Below are 22,292 nucleotides of genomic sequence, written 5' to 3'. Positions count from 1 at the left end.
ATTTCAGGTAGAATTTTTAGAGTTAGAAGGCATTTTAGAGACCTTCTTGACTAATTTGTTCACTTTACAGATAAGGAAGCTGTAAAGTGATGAGAGTCAGTGATGCTGCCAAGGGCATATCTGTGCTGAAGTCCTCTAATCTCACTGCCCTCCCTTTGTGGACTGTGTAAGAAGTTCCAGGGAAAGGCACAGCCCCAAGGGGGAGCTATTGGACCACTTTGCTAATATATTGGTCCACTTTGCTAATATGACAAGTGAAGGCAATTAGAATTAGAGTCAAAATGCGAGACTTTATGACAGTAATTTGTAAAGCAGCTCACATTGCTTCCACTCTTACTTTTTTTTTTTTTTTTTTTTTTTTTTTTTTTTTTTTTTTTTTAGACGGAGTTTCGCTCTTGTTACCCAGGCTGGAGTGCAATGGCGCGATCTCGGCTCACCGCCACCTCCGTCTCCTGGGTTCAGGCAATTCTCCTGCCTCAGCCTCCTGAGTAGCTGGGATTACAGGCACGCGCCACCATGCCCAGCTAATTTTTTGTATTTTTAGTAGAGACGGGGTTTCACCATGTTGACCAGGATGATCTCGATCTCTTGACCTCGTGATCCACCCGCCTCGGCCTCCCAAAGTGCTGGGATTACAGGCTTGAGCCACCGCGCCTGGCCACTCTTACTATCTTAAAAATATTTTCCCTAGGTATTTTGATGACCCTCTTTACTTCGTCATTTTTCAAGGGACACCTAAAACTTTAGGCTTTGGGCAAAGCCAGAACTGGATGTGCGCTGATTCTCGGGAGGAAGAGCCATGGAAGGGATAGGAAAGATTGGCTCTGTGTAGATGAATGAAAGTTTAAATAGTAGAACTTTTGTAAGCAAAATTTTCCCTATGTTTTCACTTTCTTTAGTTGCCATATCCTAAAGCAGCCTCTCATTGTTTTCCTTAGAATAATGAACTTATTCGTGGGTAGGCCATACCAATAGTTGTCTCTTCCTTTATTTTTTTTTTTTGAAGTGGAGACCCCCTCCACACCTCTCTTTGCCCAGGCTGGAGTGCAATGTTGCCATCTCTGCTCACTGCAACCTCCACCTCCTGGGTTAAAGTGATTCTCCTACCTCAGCCTCCTGAGTAGCTGGGACTACAGGTACCTACTACCACGTCCCACTAATTTTTGTATTTTTAGTAGAGATGGGTTTCACCATGTTGGCCAGGCTGGTATCAAACTTCTGACCTCAAGTGATCCTCCCACGTTGGCCCTCAAAAGTGCTGGGATTACAGGCATAAGCTACCCTGCCTGGTCTCTTGTCTCTTCCTTAATACATCCCAGATCATGTGTACAAGACAAATTAGTTTCAACTTCCTACTCTTTGCTATTGATTTGATCAATAATAATAATCTCTTTGCTATGCTGCAACAACTGAAAATGTTCTGCTCTGAACATGGTCAAAAGCTTTGAAAGAAGGAGGCAAAGAGACTTGAGATCAATAGTAGGTTAGGGAGAAAAAAGTAGATGCTGTTGTCTAGAAGAATATTTTCAAGTCATGGTCAAATTGTGTGTGGGTCTAAGGACGTGAAATCTTCATGACTGTTATGTAGATGAATTGGTCTATAATTGCCTTTGCTGGCTGGATATGTTTAAGTTCCCTTCAAGCCATTTATTTTTATGGTTGACACTACAGAGAGAATTCACCATGATCCTATACCACATTCAATACATAAGTAGTATGGTTTGGGGCATCCTCTGGGCTTACTATAATTGCTTGCTAGCAAAATGACTTAGTTTTCTATTTTTAAGCCATGAGGATAGCACAGCAAATTTGACAGTCTCTCCACAGAGGCAGTCCAGGGCACTTGACCTCAGCAAGCTGAGCAGTGTCAGTGACTGCTCCTTAGCAGTTGGTGGGAAGGTCCAGGTCTAGCTTGGCATGCAGAGGTCTGGGTCTAGTCTACTAGCACCCCAGTAGATTCTGGCTATAGTCAGAAGAGCTATGTCATTGCATTTCAGGCCTTGTCCCTGGAGTGTCCCCAGAGTGTCCCTGGGGATCATGACCTTGAACCTCCAGCTTCAGTGGAAAGGGCAGTTATTTATATAAACAGGGAGCTCACACTTATTGAGGGCCATTATGTGTTTGGCACCGTCCCGGGCACTTTGCTTTTAACATGTGTCTTCAATAATATTCACAGCAGCCTCTCAAATCCATATGGATATTGCTGACATCATGTTCATTGGCGAGAAAACTGAAGCTCGTTTTAGTTAGTGAGTATGATCCAAGATTAACATGCCTATCTGTCTGTTTACAATGTTTGGCTTTTTAAATCATTCTAGAGGTTTTCAAATATGGGGTTTCCAGGAGACACCTCAGGACTGCAAGGGGCTCATAAGGGATGAGGGAAAGAGAGTGAGAGCCCCCTTCCACACCTGCATTGCCATCCAACTGGCAGATGTATCAGACTTCTATGAATGCTTTCCTTTGAATAAAGGCTCCCCTAACCAAACAAAAGCTCAAATCCATTGTCTGCTCCACCCTTTCATGAGGCAGAATGTTTCTTGTAGAAAGTATAGTCTGACAGTACAGTGGCTCCATTTTTCCCCCCTTTTAAAATATGACAGCAATGAACATGGCTTGAAATAAGTAAGCTGCCATGTAGGGCTTGGAAATATTTGTATCATTCAGAGATTTACAGTGTAAGCCCATTGGATGTAACAGTTTCTCCCTGGATTTGCTTATATAATGTCTTCTGTGTGCATTTCAAAGGTACTCAGAAGCAATCCCAGTTGGTGACTGAGGAAGTTTGTTTCCCAGCTCTCCATCGTGTGATCAAAAAGCATTTAAATGAATGTCCCCTGCCTGCAGGGAAGGCCTTGAGGCATTTTAAAGTTAAAAACATCATGGTCCTTGTTATTAAAAAGTTTATAAATTCATGGAGATCATAGGTCCCTGGGGGCCCAAGACTTCCTGTTTTTCAAGCCTCTTGTTTCTGGTCCCAAATGCACTCGTGTTTGTCAAGCCTGAAAATAGGCTTTCCCTGGTTGCCCGACTTCAGAGCGTCCGGCAATAGGAAAGCCTGTTTTCAGGCCTGACAAACACTCCCTTTTCTCCAATTCAAGATCGTGCAGTCGGCGACCGCGCCCCCCCAGCCCCGCTCTGCCCCTCAACCTTGTCCTGCTCTTGCCGCATGTCCTACTGGGTGTATACTGAGTGCTTTTATCTCCCTAACCTTTTTCATTTCATCATCTCTTTCTTTTGCGCTGTCCCATCTTACTCACATGTTAGACAGAAAGCGATACATCTCTTTGGATTGGATCCCGACCAAGGGCAAGCAAGGTTTCAGCTCAGGTTGCCTGTAAAATTCAGGCTTCCCCTGGACTGGCCGGGCTGAGGCTGGGTCTCTTTCGTGGACATTTTTTCAATGCGATAAAACCTACTTCTCGCTAGATGGCACTCAATAGCAAAAGAAGCCAGAGTGAACTTCGGGAAAGACATTTTAAGCACCCCAGCTGATTTCTGACTTCTTAAAAACCACTGTGCCTTGCGCGTTGGAGGAGGGAAGCGAGGTCTGCAAGGAATTCACGCGGTAGCAGGAGCAGCTACAGGGGGCCGCTGCTGGAGCCATTATTACTCCGTGATTACAGCGCAGATCGGGCCTGCCCGGCGTGGGTAATGTGGTGGAAAGTCCTGGCTTATCTTTTCCCGCTTCAAAAAGGCAGAGCTACGACTCTAGAGTCCAGAGGCAGGCGGACCCGTCGCTTCCCGCGCTGCCACGCCCTGGCGCCCAGCGTGACTAAGCTTCACGCCTGAACAAAGTGACACATTTTGGTTGTGTAGGCGGGGGGGGGGGGGGCACCCTGGGGGCACCCCGCCACCCACGCGCTCCTTCTGGCTGCCGCGGGCAACTGCGAGGCCGCCTCGCCCTCCCCTTCCCCACTTATCACCAAGGCTTTGTGGTCATGTTTTGTTCTTGGTGAGGAGGCGAAAGTGTCGTTCATTCCTTTGCCTGGGACATCGCATCACAATCAATAGCAATCTGCAGGAGGCACAGCCTGAGTGCCCGCCATGCTTTTAGGAGCCCATGAAAATGTTTTCTTTAAAATCAGAATGAAAACATTAATACAGGCCGGGCGCGGTGGCTCAAGCCTGTAATCCCAGCACTTTGGGAGGCCGAGGCGGGTGGATCACGAGGTCAAGAGATCGAGACCATCCTGGTCAACATGGTGAAACCCCGTCTCTACTAAAAATACAAAAAATTAGCTGGGCATGGTGGTGCGTGCCTGTAATCCCAGCTACTCAGGAGGCTGAGGCAGGAGAATTGCCTGAANCAGCTACTCAGGAGGCTGAGGCAGGAGAATTGCCTGAATCCAGGAGGCGGAGGTTGCGGTGAGCCGAGATCGCGCCATTGCACTCCAGCCTGGGTAACAAGAGCGAAGCTCCGTCTCAAAAAAAAAAAGAAAACATTAATACAACCCACACTGGATGATATTCACTTTTGTACACACGAAGTTAAGGTATAATTTAAATATTCTTGATTAATATTAATATTCTTTATCAATAGTCACGAAGGCAAAGGGCCTGGAGCCCAGGAAGTCTTAATGAGGCCCTGGTAGTCTGACAGTTCTCTTCTGAAGGCCTGAATATCACTTTTACATAGTGCTTGGGGCTTGGCAATTAGTAATTTGAATGTCTCTGCACTGAGGTTTCGTCTGAGATGTAACACAGGGACCTCACAGCTTCCACCAAATCCTGAGGAGGTTGTGGGGTGATTATACCTTCAGAGGGAATGGACCTGCTCATCTGTTCTACCAATGAAGGAACCTCGGGAGAGTGCCCCAGGAGGGGAGGCCTGATCCGTAGAAATTGTCTGTGGTCTTGGGAACAGAGGTTAGCATCCCTGGCTCTCACTTTTCTCTTCCATAAAACGGAGTGTTTAAATCAAGAGAACGCTAATCTCCCTCGAACTCAAATATACATCTTCCATTCTGCGTGTTCTACAGCCAATGGAGGTGGTTCATGATACCTCCAGAAATGCAGATATAATTCAGCGATTCAAAGAAATCTTAAAATATATATGTTTAAGTTATTGTTGATTGCCTCATTATTTTATTGTTATAAAATGTTTGGCTTATGGCTTATTTCTGAAAAGTAGATTAGAATGAGAACATTCAATGATAAACAGCACATAGCACAGCACCATGCACATGTTTGGAGCTTAATACACATTTGTAGAATTAAGATAACAGGAGTTCTTTCCAGTTTAAAGGGGCAAGTAAATGTAATAGACATTAGGTTTCATTTCAGTTCTCCACCACTCTCAAGAACCACCACCACCACTAATTATAGTAGGTTCTCAATAATCCTTTTTTTGTGTGAGTGGTATGTGACTACCCTCACACATCTTGCCCTGGATGTGAACTTGAAGAACGGTCTCAGCTTTCAGCCGTGTTATCATTATCTGCCAAACAGAGGTGTTCTGGATGGATTGGTGCTAGGGTGGTGGCCTAAATGTCCCAGGATCAGCGAGTGGAGGGAGGATTCTGGCCTAGGGGGAGCTGGGAGGAGGCCCTGAAGCTGGGCTAAGGCCCAGACTTGTGTGAAGGGGTTTGCATTAAGGGATTGGTGGAAGAGCTTCAGGAGCATCTTAAGGAAGCTCCATGTGGTGTTTGGGTGTGGAACGAGGGCACAGACTGAAACCCTAGAGAGAGGTGAAATGTGTCTGGCAGTCCAGCAGGTTTGGGGATTCTAGTGAAGGCAGATGTCAAACAGAAAATCTGCAATGCTGTGCATCTCGGGAGGCAAAGGACCAGCAGTGTGACCCCAGGAGACAGGGTGAACGATGTAAGTGATGAGAGGGCAAATGAAGAGTGAGCAGGCTGAGGAGAACCACCTGGAAGGAGACTTCCTGTGACTGCTCCAGCTGGGAAGGGACACTCCTAGCAGTACATACAAAGGGGATACTTGGGCACTCAGGACTTTTGTTTCTGAGAGTAAACATTTTTTTTTTTTTTTTTTGAATTCTAACACCTGGCCAAAATATGATAAACTTCATTTGGTGAAGTGTAGAAACTAACAGAATTCATTTAGGATTAATTAAACTGAAGTTTGTTGTCACTTTCTCTAAATAAACAACCTTTATAATGCAGTTATAAGGGCTTATAACATTCCTTTTTGTAAAGAGGTTATTGGGTAGAGTTGAAGATGGCACACAAATCTGGCTTTGAATTCTAGAGCTGCAGCATTTGGTAACTGTGTGACCAGCAAGAGGCAAATTACTTATACTTCTCTGAAACACAATTTCTGCAACTGTATAGTAGGGGAAAATATATCTATTTTGCATAGCTATTAAGATTAAAACTTGTGTCAATAGTATTATTGCCATGAATTAATAGTAATATTATTGTCATTATTGTGAGGAGTGACACATACCACCTTTTCAGAGCAGTTCAGAGTCTTACAAATTATGCATTTTCCAGGGAAAAGAAGCTTGTTGATCTACATTTTTGTGAAAGCACCCTGGATGTCAGACTGCAATTAATTTCAATATTTACCATTTACCAGCCTTGAGGGCTGCCCATTTTTGAGGAGGCTTCTTAGGAATTCAAGGATAGAATAAGTTATATGTGGTTTTGCATTTTTGAAATCTTCAGCCTGCACAACTAACTAGCATAAAAGCCCTACATGCTTCTGAAGAGTTTTCACAGCAGCCTAAATGAAAGACGACTCCAGTTGCTGGAGATGCTGGCAGAATACTGAGCAAGCTGTGATTTATTCAGTTTTTCAGTTGATAAATCACAGAAAGTTCTAACACTGGTTTATACTTTTTATATCACAGGTTCATTTATCCAGGGGTTTTTAAAAAGGTGAATGGCACACCTAAAGCATTAATAACAGCATGTTGCCTCTCCTACATGCCTGCACCTCTGCAGATGTTATTTGGCCTAACAGATTGCTAATCCTCATTTAGAGGATGCATCCAGGAGTTCACATGCTGATCTGAATGTGGAATGATATTCACCAAAAAACTATGAGAATTTTCAAATTGTTTCTTCTCTTTAGTTCAAAAGTTGTTGTGGAATAATGTATCACTCTCCCAGCATTGTGACCACAAATTACTTTCTACCCTGACATTAAGCAAATGAAAAGAGAAAGACTTAATTGGAATTTGTTTCAAATTTTACAAATGAAACTAAATAAATTGTCTGGGCATTGCCTGTAAAGATAATAAAATTGGGGCATAGACAAGAAATACTATTCTGGGCTAGACATGGTGGCTCACACCTGTAATCCCAGCACTTTGGGAGGCTGAGGCAGGCGGATCACTTGAGGCCATGAGTTCAAGACCAGCCTGACCAACATGGTGAAACCCGGTCTCCACTAAAAATAAAAAAATTAGGTGGCCATGGTAGTGCACCCTGTAATCCCAGCTACTTGGGAGGCTGAGACAGGAGAATCACTATAACCTGGGAGGTGGAAGTTGCACTGAGCCGAGATTGCGCCATTGCGCTCCAGCTTTAGTGACAGAGCCAGACTCCATCTCAAAAACAAAACAAACAAACAGAAAACCAAATTCTATTCTGACCAAGACAGTCTTCACATTCCCCTCAGCTTCACTAAACATTTTTTCCCCCCAAGACAGGGTCTCACTCTGTCACTCAGACTGGAGTGCAGTGGTGCGAGCAGCTGGGACTACAGGCATGTGCCGCCACGCCCAGGTAATTTTTGCTTTTGTGTGTGTAGAGACAGGGGTTTCACCATGTTGCTCAGGCTGGTCTTGAACTCCTTGGCTCAGCAATCCACCTGTCTCACCCTCCCAAAGGGCTGGGATTACAGGCGTGAGCCACCATTCCCGCCTTCTCTAAACTTAGACAAACTTCTTCCACAAGACTTTCAACCTCCTTTTTCTTAGAGCAGTTAATTTAAAAAACTTGTAATTGCAAATTCTATGTTCCTTTGAGATGTAAATCTTTCAGAAAGCCTCTTACCACATTTACGACTCAGAAATGATATGCTCCAGGGCCTGGGGGCTATCCCTTTGAAATGTAATCCTCAAGGAAGTTAGCAACAGTCTCTGGGTCTCTGTGGAAAGGTAGGAGCCTAACTTTGGAGGGCGCCTTGCTCTAAGTTGTAAAACAAGAGGTAGACAGCCTGTGTCCAGGTTCTCAATTTCCATTTCATTCCCGCCTCACTGAAGTCTGGCCTCTCTGCCCTTGCTATTCCACTAGCTTGCTGTTGTAAAGGGTTCTGACGACCTTTGAACTGCCCACTTACATGCCCTCTACTCTATTCACTCAGAGCTGCTAAAATTATGGGCCTCTCTCTCTTCTGCTCTTCTCTGTTTTGCGGCTTTCTACAACATCGTCTTCCACCTTGCTGACTGCTATTTCTTGACTCCCTTTACTGTAATTTTTCTATTTCCCCATTAAATGTTGGGGTTACTCAGATTCCCATTTGCAGCTCTTCCTCCCGTCCTACACATTGCCCCTGGCCATTTTTAAAAACCTGTTCTCTGGCTTCATTTGAGGTTTCCCAAATGTGTACTTTCAGCCCTGGTTCTCCCTTGGCCTCCAGACACCTACTTTATAGGTTAGAGGTCAATCTATTTTGTCCATTTCCTTAGAATCAGTTTTCTCTCAAGTATTTTGGAGTCTTCAAAAATATTTAAAGGATCTTATTAATTGTTGCCTTATTTATTGCATTTAAAATTTAAAAAACAAATTAATATATGCACCACCCTTTGCACCTATTTTATATTTTCCTAAGTTTTCCCAAACTTGAAGTATTCTATAAACGATAAACTGTTTTATTTTTATTTTACTTTAGAACACTTTAAGGACTGTCTAGCACTTTTTGAGCTTTCCAAAATTTTATTAAAGTTTAATTTTAAAAGACCAAGACAAGTCATAGGAAACAGAAGAAAAAATAGGACACCAAAGTGGAAGCAAACAGATTTGACAGGCGTTTTTAGACAGCCTGGCTTTAAGTGAACTGGCTCAGGCTGGCTTTCCCTTCCTTCCAACGTGAGCTCCCTTCTCTCCCTTCACCCCCTAACTCTGTAAACAAAGCTGTCATCACCGTGGAGTAACTGAAGAACTGTGGTGCTCCCAGAAATGTCTGCATCTTCCTCCTGCATCTTCTGGAATAGTACCTCACCCCCTTTCTCTTCCCGGGCCCACCACCAACATCCGCCAAGACTCGGCTCAACATCGCTGTCAGTATATGGAGCCTGCCATGATATCCCTTCACCTCTGTAGAATTAATTGCTCTCTTCTCTTCATAAGACTTCTGCTCACATCCTGATTCCAGTATTTTACAGACTCTATTATAACTTTTTGTATATGCTTCCATTTTTCTCACTAGTTTTTCGCTCCTTGGGGGCAGAGATGGGGTCGATTAGTCTTTTGGTCCTCAGGGATATCACAGTGTCTGATTCATGGCAGATAATCCATAAATGTTTACTGCATGTCTGAGTGAACAGGCACCCAATTAATGATTACATTGTCATTTACTTGTCTAACTTTTCTGTAACAGCAAAGATAAAGGCCAGAGAGAGGAATAGGTTTGAGTAATTGTGATGGTTTAAGAAAAATGATCCAATATTTGAAAATAAGGAGAAAAGCTGACTTTATGACCTTCAATGTCATGTTGGAATGTGACAGTCCCACCCAGTAAACAGAGACCATCTGTGGGCCAGTCCGACCCGCTGCCTGCTTTTGTACAACATGTGAGCTAAGAATGGTTTTTAAATTTTTAAATGGTTAACTTTTAATTAGTTATATAAGTACCTACATAATTTTTGCCTTTTGGATTTCAATGCCTAAAATATTTACTGTTTGGCTTTTTAAGAAAAAGTTTGCTGGGGCATGGAAAGCAGTAACTTTGTTTGACTCACTATTTACTACTGATTATGGTCCAGACATTTTACAACTCTATAAAATTAGAAATTAATGTAGAGAAAATTGATGTTGATTGTAGTTTCTGTTTTATATTTACCAATCTTATTTCATCCTTTGTCCCTTGGCTACCTAAATTCCAATTTCCATCTTCTCTTTAAACCAGCTTTGTCATCGTACTAATTCCCTTATTTCAAAATTAAATAGGACTTTGACATGTGCTAGGTATCTATTTTATGACAATTATGATGTTTACATTTTGAGGGTGATTCTTTGATAAGGGTTAGGGGAGGCAGGGATGGGTAGGGCTGGTGGTTTTGGAGGCTGAGAGGACACTGGGCGTGAGGTGGAAGGACCTCTTACCCTTCAGTACTGCGGACCACTAGCTCTAATCTATGTCTGCCATGAAGGTGGTCAGGGAAGGGTGAAACAGTAAGAAATCCAGTAACGCAGCATTGCTATATTTGACTATCCTGGCTGGGAAGACGTTGAAATGATAGGATGCCTTCTCTATTTTCCAAGGATAGATTCTTGAGATTCTCTCCTAGAGACAAAGCTAAGTATTTATTCTTGACATACAGGATTTCCAGCAGCAGCTTTTTTTCCCTCTTGTTAAAGGAGAATTTTCTCAGCAGATTGCACCATCATCATTGAGTTCAAGTAAATACTTGAAAGAGCAAAACCTGAATCAGGGTCATTCCTGTGTTTGTCTAAGTGACCTTCTGTTATCGTCAGGGATTTTGGGCATCAGTGTCTCTTGGGCCTCTCTTACTACATGCTGGAGGACGGGCCCTGTGTTGTATCAGCCCAAGCCTTCCATACCTGAAAAGTCCATACCAGCAATAGAGCCAAGAGCTGTGTAAGTTGGAATTTGAGTTCTTGTTTTCTAGGAATCTGAAGTAATTATCTTTACTCCGGATCCGGGGTCCTGAGAGACAGCATGATCCGCTGGTTGTACTGGTTGGTTGTACTAGGGACATTTTAATCAGCTCACCTGTCAGTCACCCTAATAGCTTACACTCAAATATACCACCAAAAGGATAAAATCTGGATCAGCCAGTCACACTGAAAAATTAGGAGCAAAATTGCTGTCATATTGCTAGATTTCAAAAAAAGAAGAAAATGATGGAAAATCACCTGCACATTTTCCCTTAATGTGTTTTAAAATTTGGATATGCATTTCTCTTTTAATAATTTTGTATGTATTTCCCCAGACTAAAATTGTACAGGAGTACTGATGCTAGAAACACTTTATTGTAACTGTACATGCTTTTTATAGAACAATATTTAAAATTTCATGTTCACAAAGTTTTATAAGATATGCAGATTCATAGAATTAAAAAGTTAATTAATTGTTTTCAAAAGCAATGGTGGTGAGATTTTTTTGGGGTTTTAGTGCTGTCTCCTCCCTAGATTAGAACAAGGTTTTGAATGGAAAAAGGAGATGTGAGTGAGGGTAGTGTTTGTGAATCTGTGTTTGTGCACCTGACTGCCACACACTATGGGGTAGTTACCTCCTCCTCAGCTGCCTCGCCCTCCAATGGTAGCTTGTACTGCTGTGTGCCCTGTATGGCTAGTGGTGCCCTCTGAATATCATATTAAAATTTGATCCCCAGTGCTGGAAGTATGGACCTAATGGGAGGTGTTTGGGTCATAGGGGCAGATCCCTCATGACATGAGTAGATTATGTCCTCCTTGGGAGGGAGGAGTGAGGGAGTTCCTACTCTGTGAGCTCCCACCAGCACTGGTTGTTAAAAAGAGCCTGGCATCTCCCTCTCCTCTGCCTCCTCTCTTACCGTGTAATCTGCACATGCTGGCTCCTCTTTGCCTTTTGCCATGAAACAGCCTCAGGCCATCACCAGAAGCAGATGCTGGCGCCTGCGGAAAGATGAGCTAACTCCTTTCTTTACAAATTATCCAGTCTCAGGTATTCCTTTATAGCAATATAAACAGACTAAGACAGCTAGTATTCTGTCTCCCCAGCCCTGGACCTTAGTGGCTGCAGCCAGCTGCTTAGTCCTTGCTATCCTCAGCCATCGAAGGCTGTCTCATTGACCATTCTGGAGGGACTGGAGTTCTTTACATTTATTTCTACTCCTACATTTTCTCTTTTGTTCAGGCTTAACAAAATGAGACTTACAGAAAACTCAGTGCTCTCTTCATTATAAGACCATCCCTTAGTGATGCTCAAGCCCACAGGAGTTCACAGAAGTCTGGGACAAAGGAAACTTGTCCTTAAAAAGTCTTTTGAAATGAAAAAGACATAGTTTTGATTCCAGCATAGTTCTAAGATGTCCCTTTTTCACTACAGCACAAATTCCTTTGGGCAGGGACTGATTTTCATTCATTAACATGTCATGTGGTGGTGGATGAATGCTTATAGTTTTGGATTAAGCATCTAGAAGATGGTCAGTGTCCTGATTGTCAGTCTAGTGCCCACTTCCTGATTACATGGGTGAATCCACCCTTTGCCTTTGGGGAAATAACTAAACCAGAATCCCCAGCTGTGCATGAGGGAGCCCACAGAGTCAGTGACTATTCCCTGTGCCCCCCTCTGTTCCTTGCCTGCTCCTCCCTGCCTGCTGGTACCTTCTTCCTTCCCCTCACTGTTGACTGGAAGGAAAACCTTTGAGGGTAGTTTGGCACAGTGGCTTCTGGCCATGCATATCGTAGCATGTATAGAAGCCAGTTTGAACATTGGAGTTGACCATTTTGATTTACATAGATGAATCCATACAGTTCATTGTTTATTTTGAACTTTATAAAATCCATATTTGACTTTCTACCTTTACCCTTTGATTGAAGCATCACCCTTTGGTTGATGCTTAATGATGTTCTAAGCATCACTTAAGCATCACTATGTCCTAACTGGTGCAATATAGTTAATTTTTGGCAGACCTCTTGTATTGATTTATTATTTTATAAGTTTCCAATGTATTTAAAATTTAGATTTTGTTACTCTCCAGGTATCTGGTAAGGAATAGAGTATGAATTATAAGTTAACCAAAGTACTTAGTGTAACATTCACTGGCTTCTGCAAAGTGACTCCGTTGTAGTTACCATGAGTGGTCATTCAATCATTCAACAGTTTTCATTCAGATTAATTGCTTCTCCTGGCTTTACATGATAATTTCTTCAAAGGTACTTGAATTGGCGCAGGCTTAGTGTTGAACTACCTCTGGAAAGTGAGCAAGTAATTTCCCAGGTTGTCCAGCAGGCACTTTCCCCTAGTTTTCCACCATTAAAAGTAAGAATTGGGCATGTACGCCATAGTTCACTGGGTGGCCTGGAGGCATTCTTAGGTAGCTCAGCATAAATTGACTTTGCAGGGAGTGAAACTGATGTTAGCACCATCTCATGTTTACCTTTGGCTTCTTGGAAGAAAAGTTGCATGGCAGAACTATTCACACGAAATTAGTGAAAATAATTTCAGTTCCACCCTCTTCACAAATACCTTGTCGTAGTACTTTTTAGTGTTTTTTTCTGGTACCTTATGTAGGTCACAAACTGATAGTCAAGTTAATTATGATAATTTTGCAATAATAACTACTGTTTATTAGGTAACTACAATTTGTCCAGTGCTATGCATTGTAAATATTCTTTCAGTTAGTCCTCACAATGCTACTATCTCCATTTTCTTTTCTTTCTATTATTATTATTATTATTTTTTTTTTTTTGAGAGGAGTCTCGCTGTGTTGCCCAGGCTGGAGTGCAGTGGGACAATCTCGGCTAACTGTAACCTCTGCCTTCCGGGTTCAAGCAATTCTCCTGCATCAACCTCCCCAGTAGATGGTATTACAGGTGCCTGCTAACATGTCAGGCTAATTTTTGTATTTTTAGTAGAGACAGGGTTTCACCGTCTTGGACAGGATGGTCTCAAACTCCTGACCTCAAGAGATACACCCGCCTCAGCCTCCCAAAGTACTGGGATTACGGGCGTGAGCCACTGCACCCAGCCAGAATTCGTCCTTTTTCCATTTGCAGAAATTGAGTGCTGCAGTTAGCACACAAGATTCATATTTAGGGGTGGGGATCCCCAAGACCATTACTGTGCTGTACTTGCTTCCAATATCAATAGTTTCCTTTATACAACCACGGCAGTGCATTAACAGCTTCCCACCTCTTTCTAAGGCACTACTGATGTGGCATCTATATTGAGAAGCTGGTCCCCACAGCTGCACAGCTGGGTTCTCCCTTGCCTCAACTTGGCTCCTGACATTGACCTTCTTGTGCTAGTAGATGGGTCCCTAAGTAAGCTGTCAGCTCCCTGAGGGAGGAAGGAGGGGAGGGGATTGTACTATCACCTGTCCAATGCTTTCCAAGTTCTACGATACACGTTCTGTTAGCTTAATCAATTGGCTGAATAAATTAGTCTCCTGATCCTAACTGGCAAAGACTCCTGGTTCCTTCTTAGTTCTGAAGTAGTTTTCAGGGGAAGAGGCAGTGTCTTGCTGGCATTTAGGAAATGTTTGATGTCTTAGGGGATCCACAGGGCTTTTTTAGCTGCTCCTGAAGTAAGTGCTCCCAGGCTTAGTGCCTACAGGCAGTCTGTCTTTTTAAGGATCCTGCTTACCAAGGTACTGAGGCAATTTACTTAAAGTTGCTCAAAGCCCTGCCCTATCAAATATAAATGTCTCCTACTGAGCCTTTTTGGTTTGCATTTTGCCCAAGGCCTCTTTCCTCTGCTTTCATTGTTAGTCCACAGAGAGCCAGAGAGGGTGTTAAAGATTCACTTCGTTAATTCATAGCCAATTAGGAAGCTTTGTTTTCAGTTTGACTGGGAGGTAGCTTTGGCAGAAATCGGGAGCCCTCCCTGCCTTGCGCTCCAGGGAATAAAAGATTTCTTTCAATTGGTTAGAAAATAGAATTTTGAAACTAATGTTAAAAACAGTTCCCAATTTGGTCACAGCTGTTTACAATGGTGCACACGCTTTGCTTTATTATCAGAGTAAATGTTTGCTTTCTCTTATGTGGCTTTGGGCTAAGCTCTCATGTCTTTAAAAGTTTTCTCCATGTCTAACTCTTTGCTTTAATCTTCACATGGAAGCTGATCTGGAGTAGACAACCAAAAAGCAAGTTAATTTTCTTCTTCTTCCCTTTTTTGGTGATGGAGAAGTGACTTTCTCCAAGTTTGAATTTCTATCTGATGATTATTTTTCTTTCCTTAGAATGCCGTCTCTCTTCACCCTGAATTACGTGATGAAGAAGCTATTCTGATAATGAATTGTGACTGAAAGTTTGCTTAGGTAGGAAGCCCCTGGTTGTTGCAGAGCACTGGTAAGGTGTGTTTGACTTCTAGTAGAATGGAAATTAGCTTGGCTGAGGGCTACATTAAAAAAATCTCTTAAACGCAGCAAAAGTTTTGTTCTAAGGGGAAATTAGAGCTCTCCGATTGTGCAACAATAGATGTGTTTGTTCATTGCTTTTTGATACAGGAAAATGTGAACTCGCATGTCTTTGGACTCTACCTTTCTAATGATGTGCTCCATAGCTTCCAAAAGGTTCTTTTATGTAGTGTCATTTCAGTTTGATTTTGTGGCCTGAAGGTTGAAATGTGTGCTTAAAAACAGAACAAAATAAAACAAAATGAATGAAACATCCCCGTCACTTTCTGGGTTGGATTCTTTTACCTGGTTCAATGTTGAGAGAGTAGCTGTCTATTTCCAGATCGAGCTGTTGGGCGGCAGCAGAACGAAAATCCTCTAAGACCCCATGCACGGCCTTGGTGAGGTTATACGGCACTGACTTAGCAAACTTCATTTTGCTATTCACAATCACACTCCCGTTTCTGAAGTTAAGTATTTCAAGTTGCTTAAATCCTGTAAGATTGGATCGTAGATATGGAACCAGCTGCAAAATAAAAGATGGTTTACTCTTAACTGCGTTCTAAGTGCTCAGCTGGTGCTAATTCCGCTTATACGCACTTTTCATTAACTGAGGCATATATTTTAGTTCCTTTTTTATTGTTTTGATTTTTGTTTTTGGATTTAATGTGAGACCAGAACACCACTACTTACTGGTTGATTTGCAGTGATTATGTTCCATATTTCCACCTTTCTATCTGTGTATTGAGATGGATGGGCTATGATTTTTTTTTTTCGTGGTGAATTGTGAGCCCAGATGTTTTTTAAAAAACTGAGCCAATGCTATTGGCAAAGCAGGAATGCCAAGTTCAGTTATTAAAAAAAATCCAAGTAAATAAAAACATGTTCCAAACTGAGCTCAGGAGTGGACTGACCTGTGTCTATGTAAATGGGACATCTATTTGGATGCATCCAATTTGAAATGACCTATTAAAATAAACAACACGTCAGCATGTCTCTCCATGCAGTAAATGTTTCCCAGCCAACACAAGTGTGGTGCAGTGGAAAAAGCAAAAAACTGGCAGTCAGGAGACTTGGGTGCCAATCCTAGAGCTGTTCCTAACTAGCTGTGTGACGTTCATCAAGTCCTGTAACCACTGTGTTGCACCTCAGTGCCCTTATCTGAATTGTGAGGAAGGACAAAAGGTGGTTCCCTAGGGAGCCCTTTCCAAACTATAATCTTAAAAGGGCCAGGTGCGGTGGCTCACACCTGTGATCCCAGCACTTTAGGAGGCTGAGAGAGGCAGGAGTTTGAGACCAGCCTGACCAACATGATGAAACCCCGTCTCTACTAAAAATATAAAAATTAGCTGGGCATGGTGGCGTGTGCTTGTAATTCCACCTACTCAGGAGGCTGAGGCAGGAGAATCACTTGAACTTGGGAGGTGAAGGTTGTAGTGAGCTGAGATCGCGCCACTGCACTCCAGCCTGGGTGACAGAACAAGACGTCTTGAAGCAAAAAACATAAAAACAACAAAACACAGCCTCAAAAGTATGCCATACTAAAAAAGAGAGGCATGAATAATCTACACTTTGTTTAGCATATCATCAAGAAATAACCATAAAAATAGGCAACCAGCAGCCCTCAGGGGCTGCTCTGTGTATGGAGTAGCCATTCTTTTATTGCTTTGCTTTCTTAATAAACTTGCTTTCACTTGGCACTGTGGACTTGCTCTGAATTATTTCTTGCATAAGACCCAAGAACCTTATCTTGGGGTCTGGATCAGGATCGCTTTTCCGTAACAGGTTCACTGGAACTCTGTTCCCTGAGACTCTCCCAATACCTTCTCACCTCATTATAAACGGTGTGCGTGGGGAGATGGCACACATAAAGTCGTACTTTAAAGCAAATGTTCACTTGAGAAACTGGGTTTCATGTGGATTTTAATTTGTATAATGATTTAACTTATATGAAGCATACAATTTTTTAAATTATTGTCAGACATTCTGTAATCTGTGTGACATGCATTGCACAATTTATTTTAATTAGCCTCGAATATGTAGTGAGTGGTATTACACAGTTCAGCATTCCTTATTGTACATGTATTTCTTATTGTACCTGTAGAAACAAAATAAACATGTGAGTTTGGGGCATTTTATTATTGGAGATATACGTCATAATAATTGTCTTTTTACTTTCTTTGTTAGGGACCAGGAATGATAAGCCATTTTGTCATTTTTTAGGTTTACAAGAACTTAAGGGGACCTAAGGAAGGAACCCTTACTCCTGAACTCTCGGCCTCATCTGTGCTGGACCTTTCTAGCTTCCTTCCTTTTGTGAGACTGATACAATTTAGGAGGTGTTCACTCTTGCTACTTTTAGAGTCCATGTCCAGTGCTTGAGTGTTTTGTATTAATCCTCGATTAACTAAGTTAAGAAGAATGATAAAGAGTTGAAGAATAATTTTGGGCCTGGCGCGGTGGCTCAAGCCTGTAATCCCAGCACTTTGGGAGGCCGAGGCGGGTGGATCACGAGGTCAAGAGATCGAGACCATCCTGGTCAACACGGTGAAACCCCGTCTCTACTAAAAATACAAAAAATTAGCTGGGCATGGTGGTGCGTGCCTGTAATCCCAGCTACTCAGGAGGCTGAGGCAGGAGAATTGCCTGAACCCAGGAGGCGGAGGTTGCGGTGAGCCGAGATCGCGCCATTGCACTCCAGCCTGGGTAACAAGAGTGAAACTCCGTCTCAAAAAAAAAAAAAAAAAAAGAAAAAAGAATAATTTTGTTCCCACCAGGTTGGGTGGCAGTGTTTTCCCTTTTGTTCACCACAGAACTCACTTCTCCGATTGGATCTGAATCCATCTCAAAATTCTAGTTGAATGTCTTAGGAGCAGTTGTCTCAGCGGTTTGTTTCTACTAATCCTCAATGCTCAAGACAGCCAATGACTATATTACCAAATAACAACAACAAAGAAAGAAGAGACACAGAATTGAGAATTGTAAGCAATGCTCACTCACCAGCTGTGTGAATTGTTGCTCCAGAGCTCGGTACTCCAGAGAGCTCTTGTTGAACAGGTCGTTGGAGAAGGCCATGTTAGCAACACGCAGACTGAAGAACACTACCAGCTCTCGGCCCTTGGGGGCAATGGTCATAGAACTAGTGGTGATATACTGTAAAGCTGAGACAGGAGTGGTATCCTCCAAGAAATGATCTGAGGTAGAAACATATTCGCTGAGTTCTGGTACCTCAGATGGGGCAGGAGTGTCAGACAGATCCATTTCACCTAGGTCTCTGACCATATCTTCACCACCTGTACTTGACCTGCTGTCATCTGGAGATGCAGGTGGATGTGAAATTCCCAGGGCCAGGTGGCTGATTGGAGAATAATCACTGGTGGGGATGGCGAGCCGTGGTACTAGCACTGTCTGGTCAATGGCCATTATATCTGTGATGCCTTGATCAGTCAGAGAGAAGATGCCTGATGCCGTAAAGAAAGGTGGAGTCTCTGACAGGGAGGCAGACTTCATAGCAGGGGGAGACCAAGAAGTATCTGTGCAGGAAGTACAATTTCATTACTGAGACCAATTTCATTATGTCCAAGTATTCCCCAAAGAATAGAGAATGAAAAAAGAAAATCCAAAGTTAAGCTTAAGAAAATACATAGCATTTGCATAAATCATTTCAATAGTCACTTTTTTATAAGAAAGAGAAACTGAAGCAGAAAGGCTGGCAGCCCTATGTCCCAACCTAGGGAGACAAAGAGTGGATCCCTGTACCCATTTTATTCAGGCCCAATAGTTCTTGATATATGAGACTAAAAGAGTACCACTTACCTAGAATTTCTGGAATTACTGCCTAGCCATATACAATACACCTGGGAACCGAAGAGTACAAACTAAGTCACCAATTGGTGCCAAATTGCAGCTGGCATTGGAACAGATTTATATCCCTCATCCCCATATGGAACTCCGAGACAACTAGGTGTGCAGTTTTGGCCCACAAATTTTATTCACTTTCCGGTAATGCAAGTCTGCATTTTATGCAACTGGATTTTTTTTTTTTTTTTGGTTATAATAATGATATTCGGTACTTTTACCACTTAAAATTTAAATCATGCTTTTCCAAAATTGGGTAATCTAATTGACTTACTTGTCAAAATGGTACTAGGAATATAAAGGTATGGGTGAACATATATAATTTGAATGTTATGTTGACCATACAACTTGCTAAATATTTATTAATATTTATAAAACCTTTCAATGAGGTGGGTGTGGTAGTAGACATCTATAATTTTAGCTACTCAGGTGGCTGAGGCCTGAGAACTTGGGAGGCAGAGGTTGCAGTGAGCCAAGTTCATGCCACTGTATTCCAGCCTGGGCGACAGAGCAAGACTCTGTATCTAAACAATAATACTAATACTAATACTAATAAAATAAAAAAGCCTTTGCCACGGTTACGTTATTATACTCTGACAATTTCTCCTACCACTTTGCATTGCTATCTTGGGTAAATACACATTGAACTACTAAAATCTACCCCTTTTTAGTACAAAATTAAAATTAGTAAGTATTTCTAAACTAAGAAAGTGATGGCAACTTTCAGATAAACAGATTGGTGAATTATTAAAACATTCCAATAAACCTAAATCCAGAGCCACTGATGATATTTAAGGCATTAAGTGAACAAAACAAGAAGCTTTTTATGATTTTTTCAATGGTCTTTTGGTGAATATGCAGGAAAGCTCTGTTGAAATCCAAATGCTAAGCATGATAAATGGACTGTCTGGATGCAGATATAATCTTTGGACTTTCAGTCAGCTAATTTGCTACACTGAAATTACCAAAACTGAAACTCCAAGTGATAAACAGCTCTGAAAGTTGGCATCATATTAGTTTTATTACTTTCTTAAAATAAAACCTGTCTGTTGGTGAGTTATGCCAGGTATCAGAGAAGCACACTTTTTCCTCTCACCTGAAGAGGGTATCTACGTGTGTCTACTCATAATTCACTCACTTGTGGGGAATAATATTTCCCAATATCTAAGACCTCTCTGGAGATACACTTAAAGTTTTATGAAAATCTCCATTGCTGTGGGTCGAATGTTTGCGTCCATGCAAAACTCGTATGTTTGTGCTCTAATCCCCAACGTGATAATATTTGGACAGGGGTCTTTGGGAGGTAATTAGGTCATGAGGGTGGAGTCCTCATGAATAAAATTAGTGCTTTTATAAGAAGAGACTTAAGAGTGATGATCCCTCTTTCTGCCATGGGAGGATATAGCAAGAAGGCAACAAACCCCAAACCAGGAGGAGAGCCCTTGTCAGTAATAGCACCTTCATCTTGCATTTCCTGGCCAGGAGAACTGTGATAAATAAATTTCTGTTGTTTAAGACAACCAGTCTATGATATTTCATTATGGCAATCTGAGTTGACTAAGTTATCCACGGACAGATGTAGAATGATAAATTGAAAGGCCTCAAGCACTATCTGTGATTTGATTTGACTTTTTTTGTGCCATGGGAAATGCATTTGATTCTGTGTTCCTATGACGTGACCTCTGCTCCTGCACGTGATGAGATTTGGCAAGAAGCACAATGATAGATGGCTTCACTTTGCTGCTTTGCCAGCACTTTATTACTCACACCTTCTTACTACATAGACTTTAACCTGCTTAAATAGGCCGCTGCATTATGTCATCAATCAACAAAAATTCTGACCATTTCCCTTTGTGACTTTTTTTTTAAAATACTCTGAGTACTGAGATACATGTGCAGAACGTGCAGGTTTGTTACATAGGTATACACATGCCATGGTGATTTGCTACACCCATCAACTGGTCATCTATATTAGGCATTTCTCCTAATGCCATCCCTCCCCTAGCCATTCAGCCCCACAACAGGCCTTGGTGTGTGATGTTTCCCTCCATGTGTCCATGTGTTCTCATTGTTCAACACCCACCTATGAGTGAGAACAGGCGGTGTTTAGTTTTCTGTCTCTGTGTTAGTTTGCTGAGAATAATGGTTTCCAGCTTCATCCATGTCCTTGCAAAGGACATGAACTTATGCTTTTTTATGGCTGCATAGTGTTCCATGGTGTATGTGTCTCACCTTTTATTTATCCAGTCTATCATTGATGGGCATTTGGATTGGTTCCAAGTCTTTGCTATTGTGAATAGTGCTGCAATAAACACACATGTTCATGTGACTTTATAGTAGAATGACTTATAATCCTTTGGGTCTATACCCAGCAATGGGATTGCTGGGTCAAATGGTATTTCTAATTCTAGATCCTTGAGGAATTGCCACACTGTCTTCCACAATGGTTGAACTAATTTATACTTCCACCAACAGTGTAAAAGCATTCCTATTTCTCCACATCCTTTCCAGCACCTGTTTTATCCTCACTTTTTAATGATCACCATTCTAACTGGTGTGAGATGCTATCTCAATGTGGTTTTGATTTGCATTTCTGTAACGACCAGTGATGATGAGCTTTTCTTCATATGTTTGTTGGCCACATAAATGTCTTCTTTTGAGAAATGTCTGTTCATATCCTTTGCCCATTTTTTGATGAGTTTTTTTCTTGTAAATTTGTTTAAGTTCCTTGTAGATTCTGTATATTAGCCCTTTGTCAGATGGATAGATTGCAAATATTTTCTCCCATTCTGTAGGTTGCCTGTTCGCTTTGATTATAGTTTCTTTTGCTGTGCAGAAGCTTTTTGTTTTAATTAGATACCATTTGTCAGTTTTGGCTTTCGTTGCCATTGCTTTTGGTGTTTTAGTGAAGTCTTTGCCCATCTTGCCTATGGCCTGCCTAGGTTTTCCTCTAGAGTTTTTATGGCTTTTGGTCTTACATTTAAGCCTTTAATTCATCTTGAGTTAATTTTTGTTTAAGGTGTAAGGAAGGGGTCAAGTTTCAGCTTTCTGCATATGGCTAGCCACTTTCCCAACACCACTTATTAAATAGAGAATTGTTCCCCCATTGCTTTTTTCGATCAGGTCTGTCAAAGATCAAATGGTTGTAGATGTGTGGTGTTATTTCTGAGGCCTCTGTTCTGTTCCATTGGTCTATATATCTGTTTTGGTACCACTGCCATGCTGCTTTGGTTAC

General features: G+C 41.9%; 1 protein-coding gene across 2 annotated transcripts in view; it reads right to left on the bottom strand.

Moving 5' to 3' along the window:
* IMPG1 (interphotoreceptor matrix proteoglycan 1) overlaps positions 1-22,292 on the bottom strand; it is a 154,555-nt gene that overhangs the window by 11,636 nt on the left and 120,627 nt on the right. For both annotated transcript variants that reach the window (XM_017506835.2, XM_037730818.1), the window contains 2 exons: positions 18,200-18,732; positions 15,506-15,725 (listed from right to left, as the gene is read on the bottom strand). In XM_017506835.2, coding sequence (XP_017362324.2) covers positions 15,506-15,725; positions 18,200-18,732 — 753 coding nt within the window. The remainder of the gene's footprint in view (positions 1-15,505; positions 15,726-18,199; positions 18,733-22,292) is intronic.

This window comes from Cebus imitator, unplaced genomic scaffold (assembly GCF_001604975.1).
Source record: "Cebus imitator isolate Cc_AM_T3 unplaced genomic scaffold, Cebus_imitator-1.0 Scaffold363, whole genome shotgun sequence".
Lineage (NCBI taxonomy): Eukaryota > Metazoa > Chordata > Mammalia > Primates > Cebidae > Cebus > Cebus imitator.
Note: the sequence above shows the minus strand (reverse complement) of the source record. Positions and strands in the feature narration are given on the sequence as shown.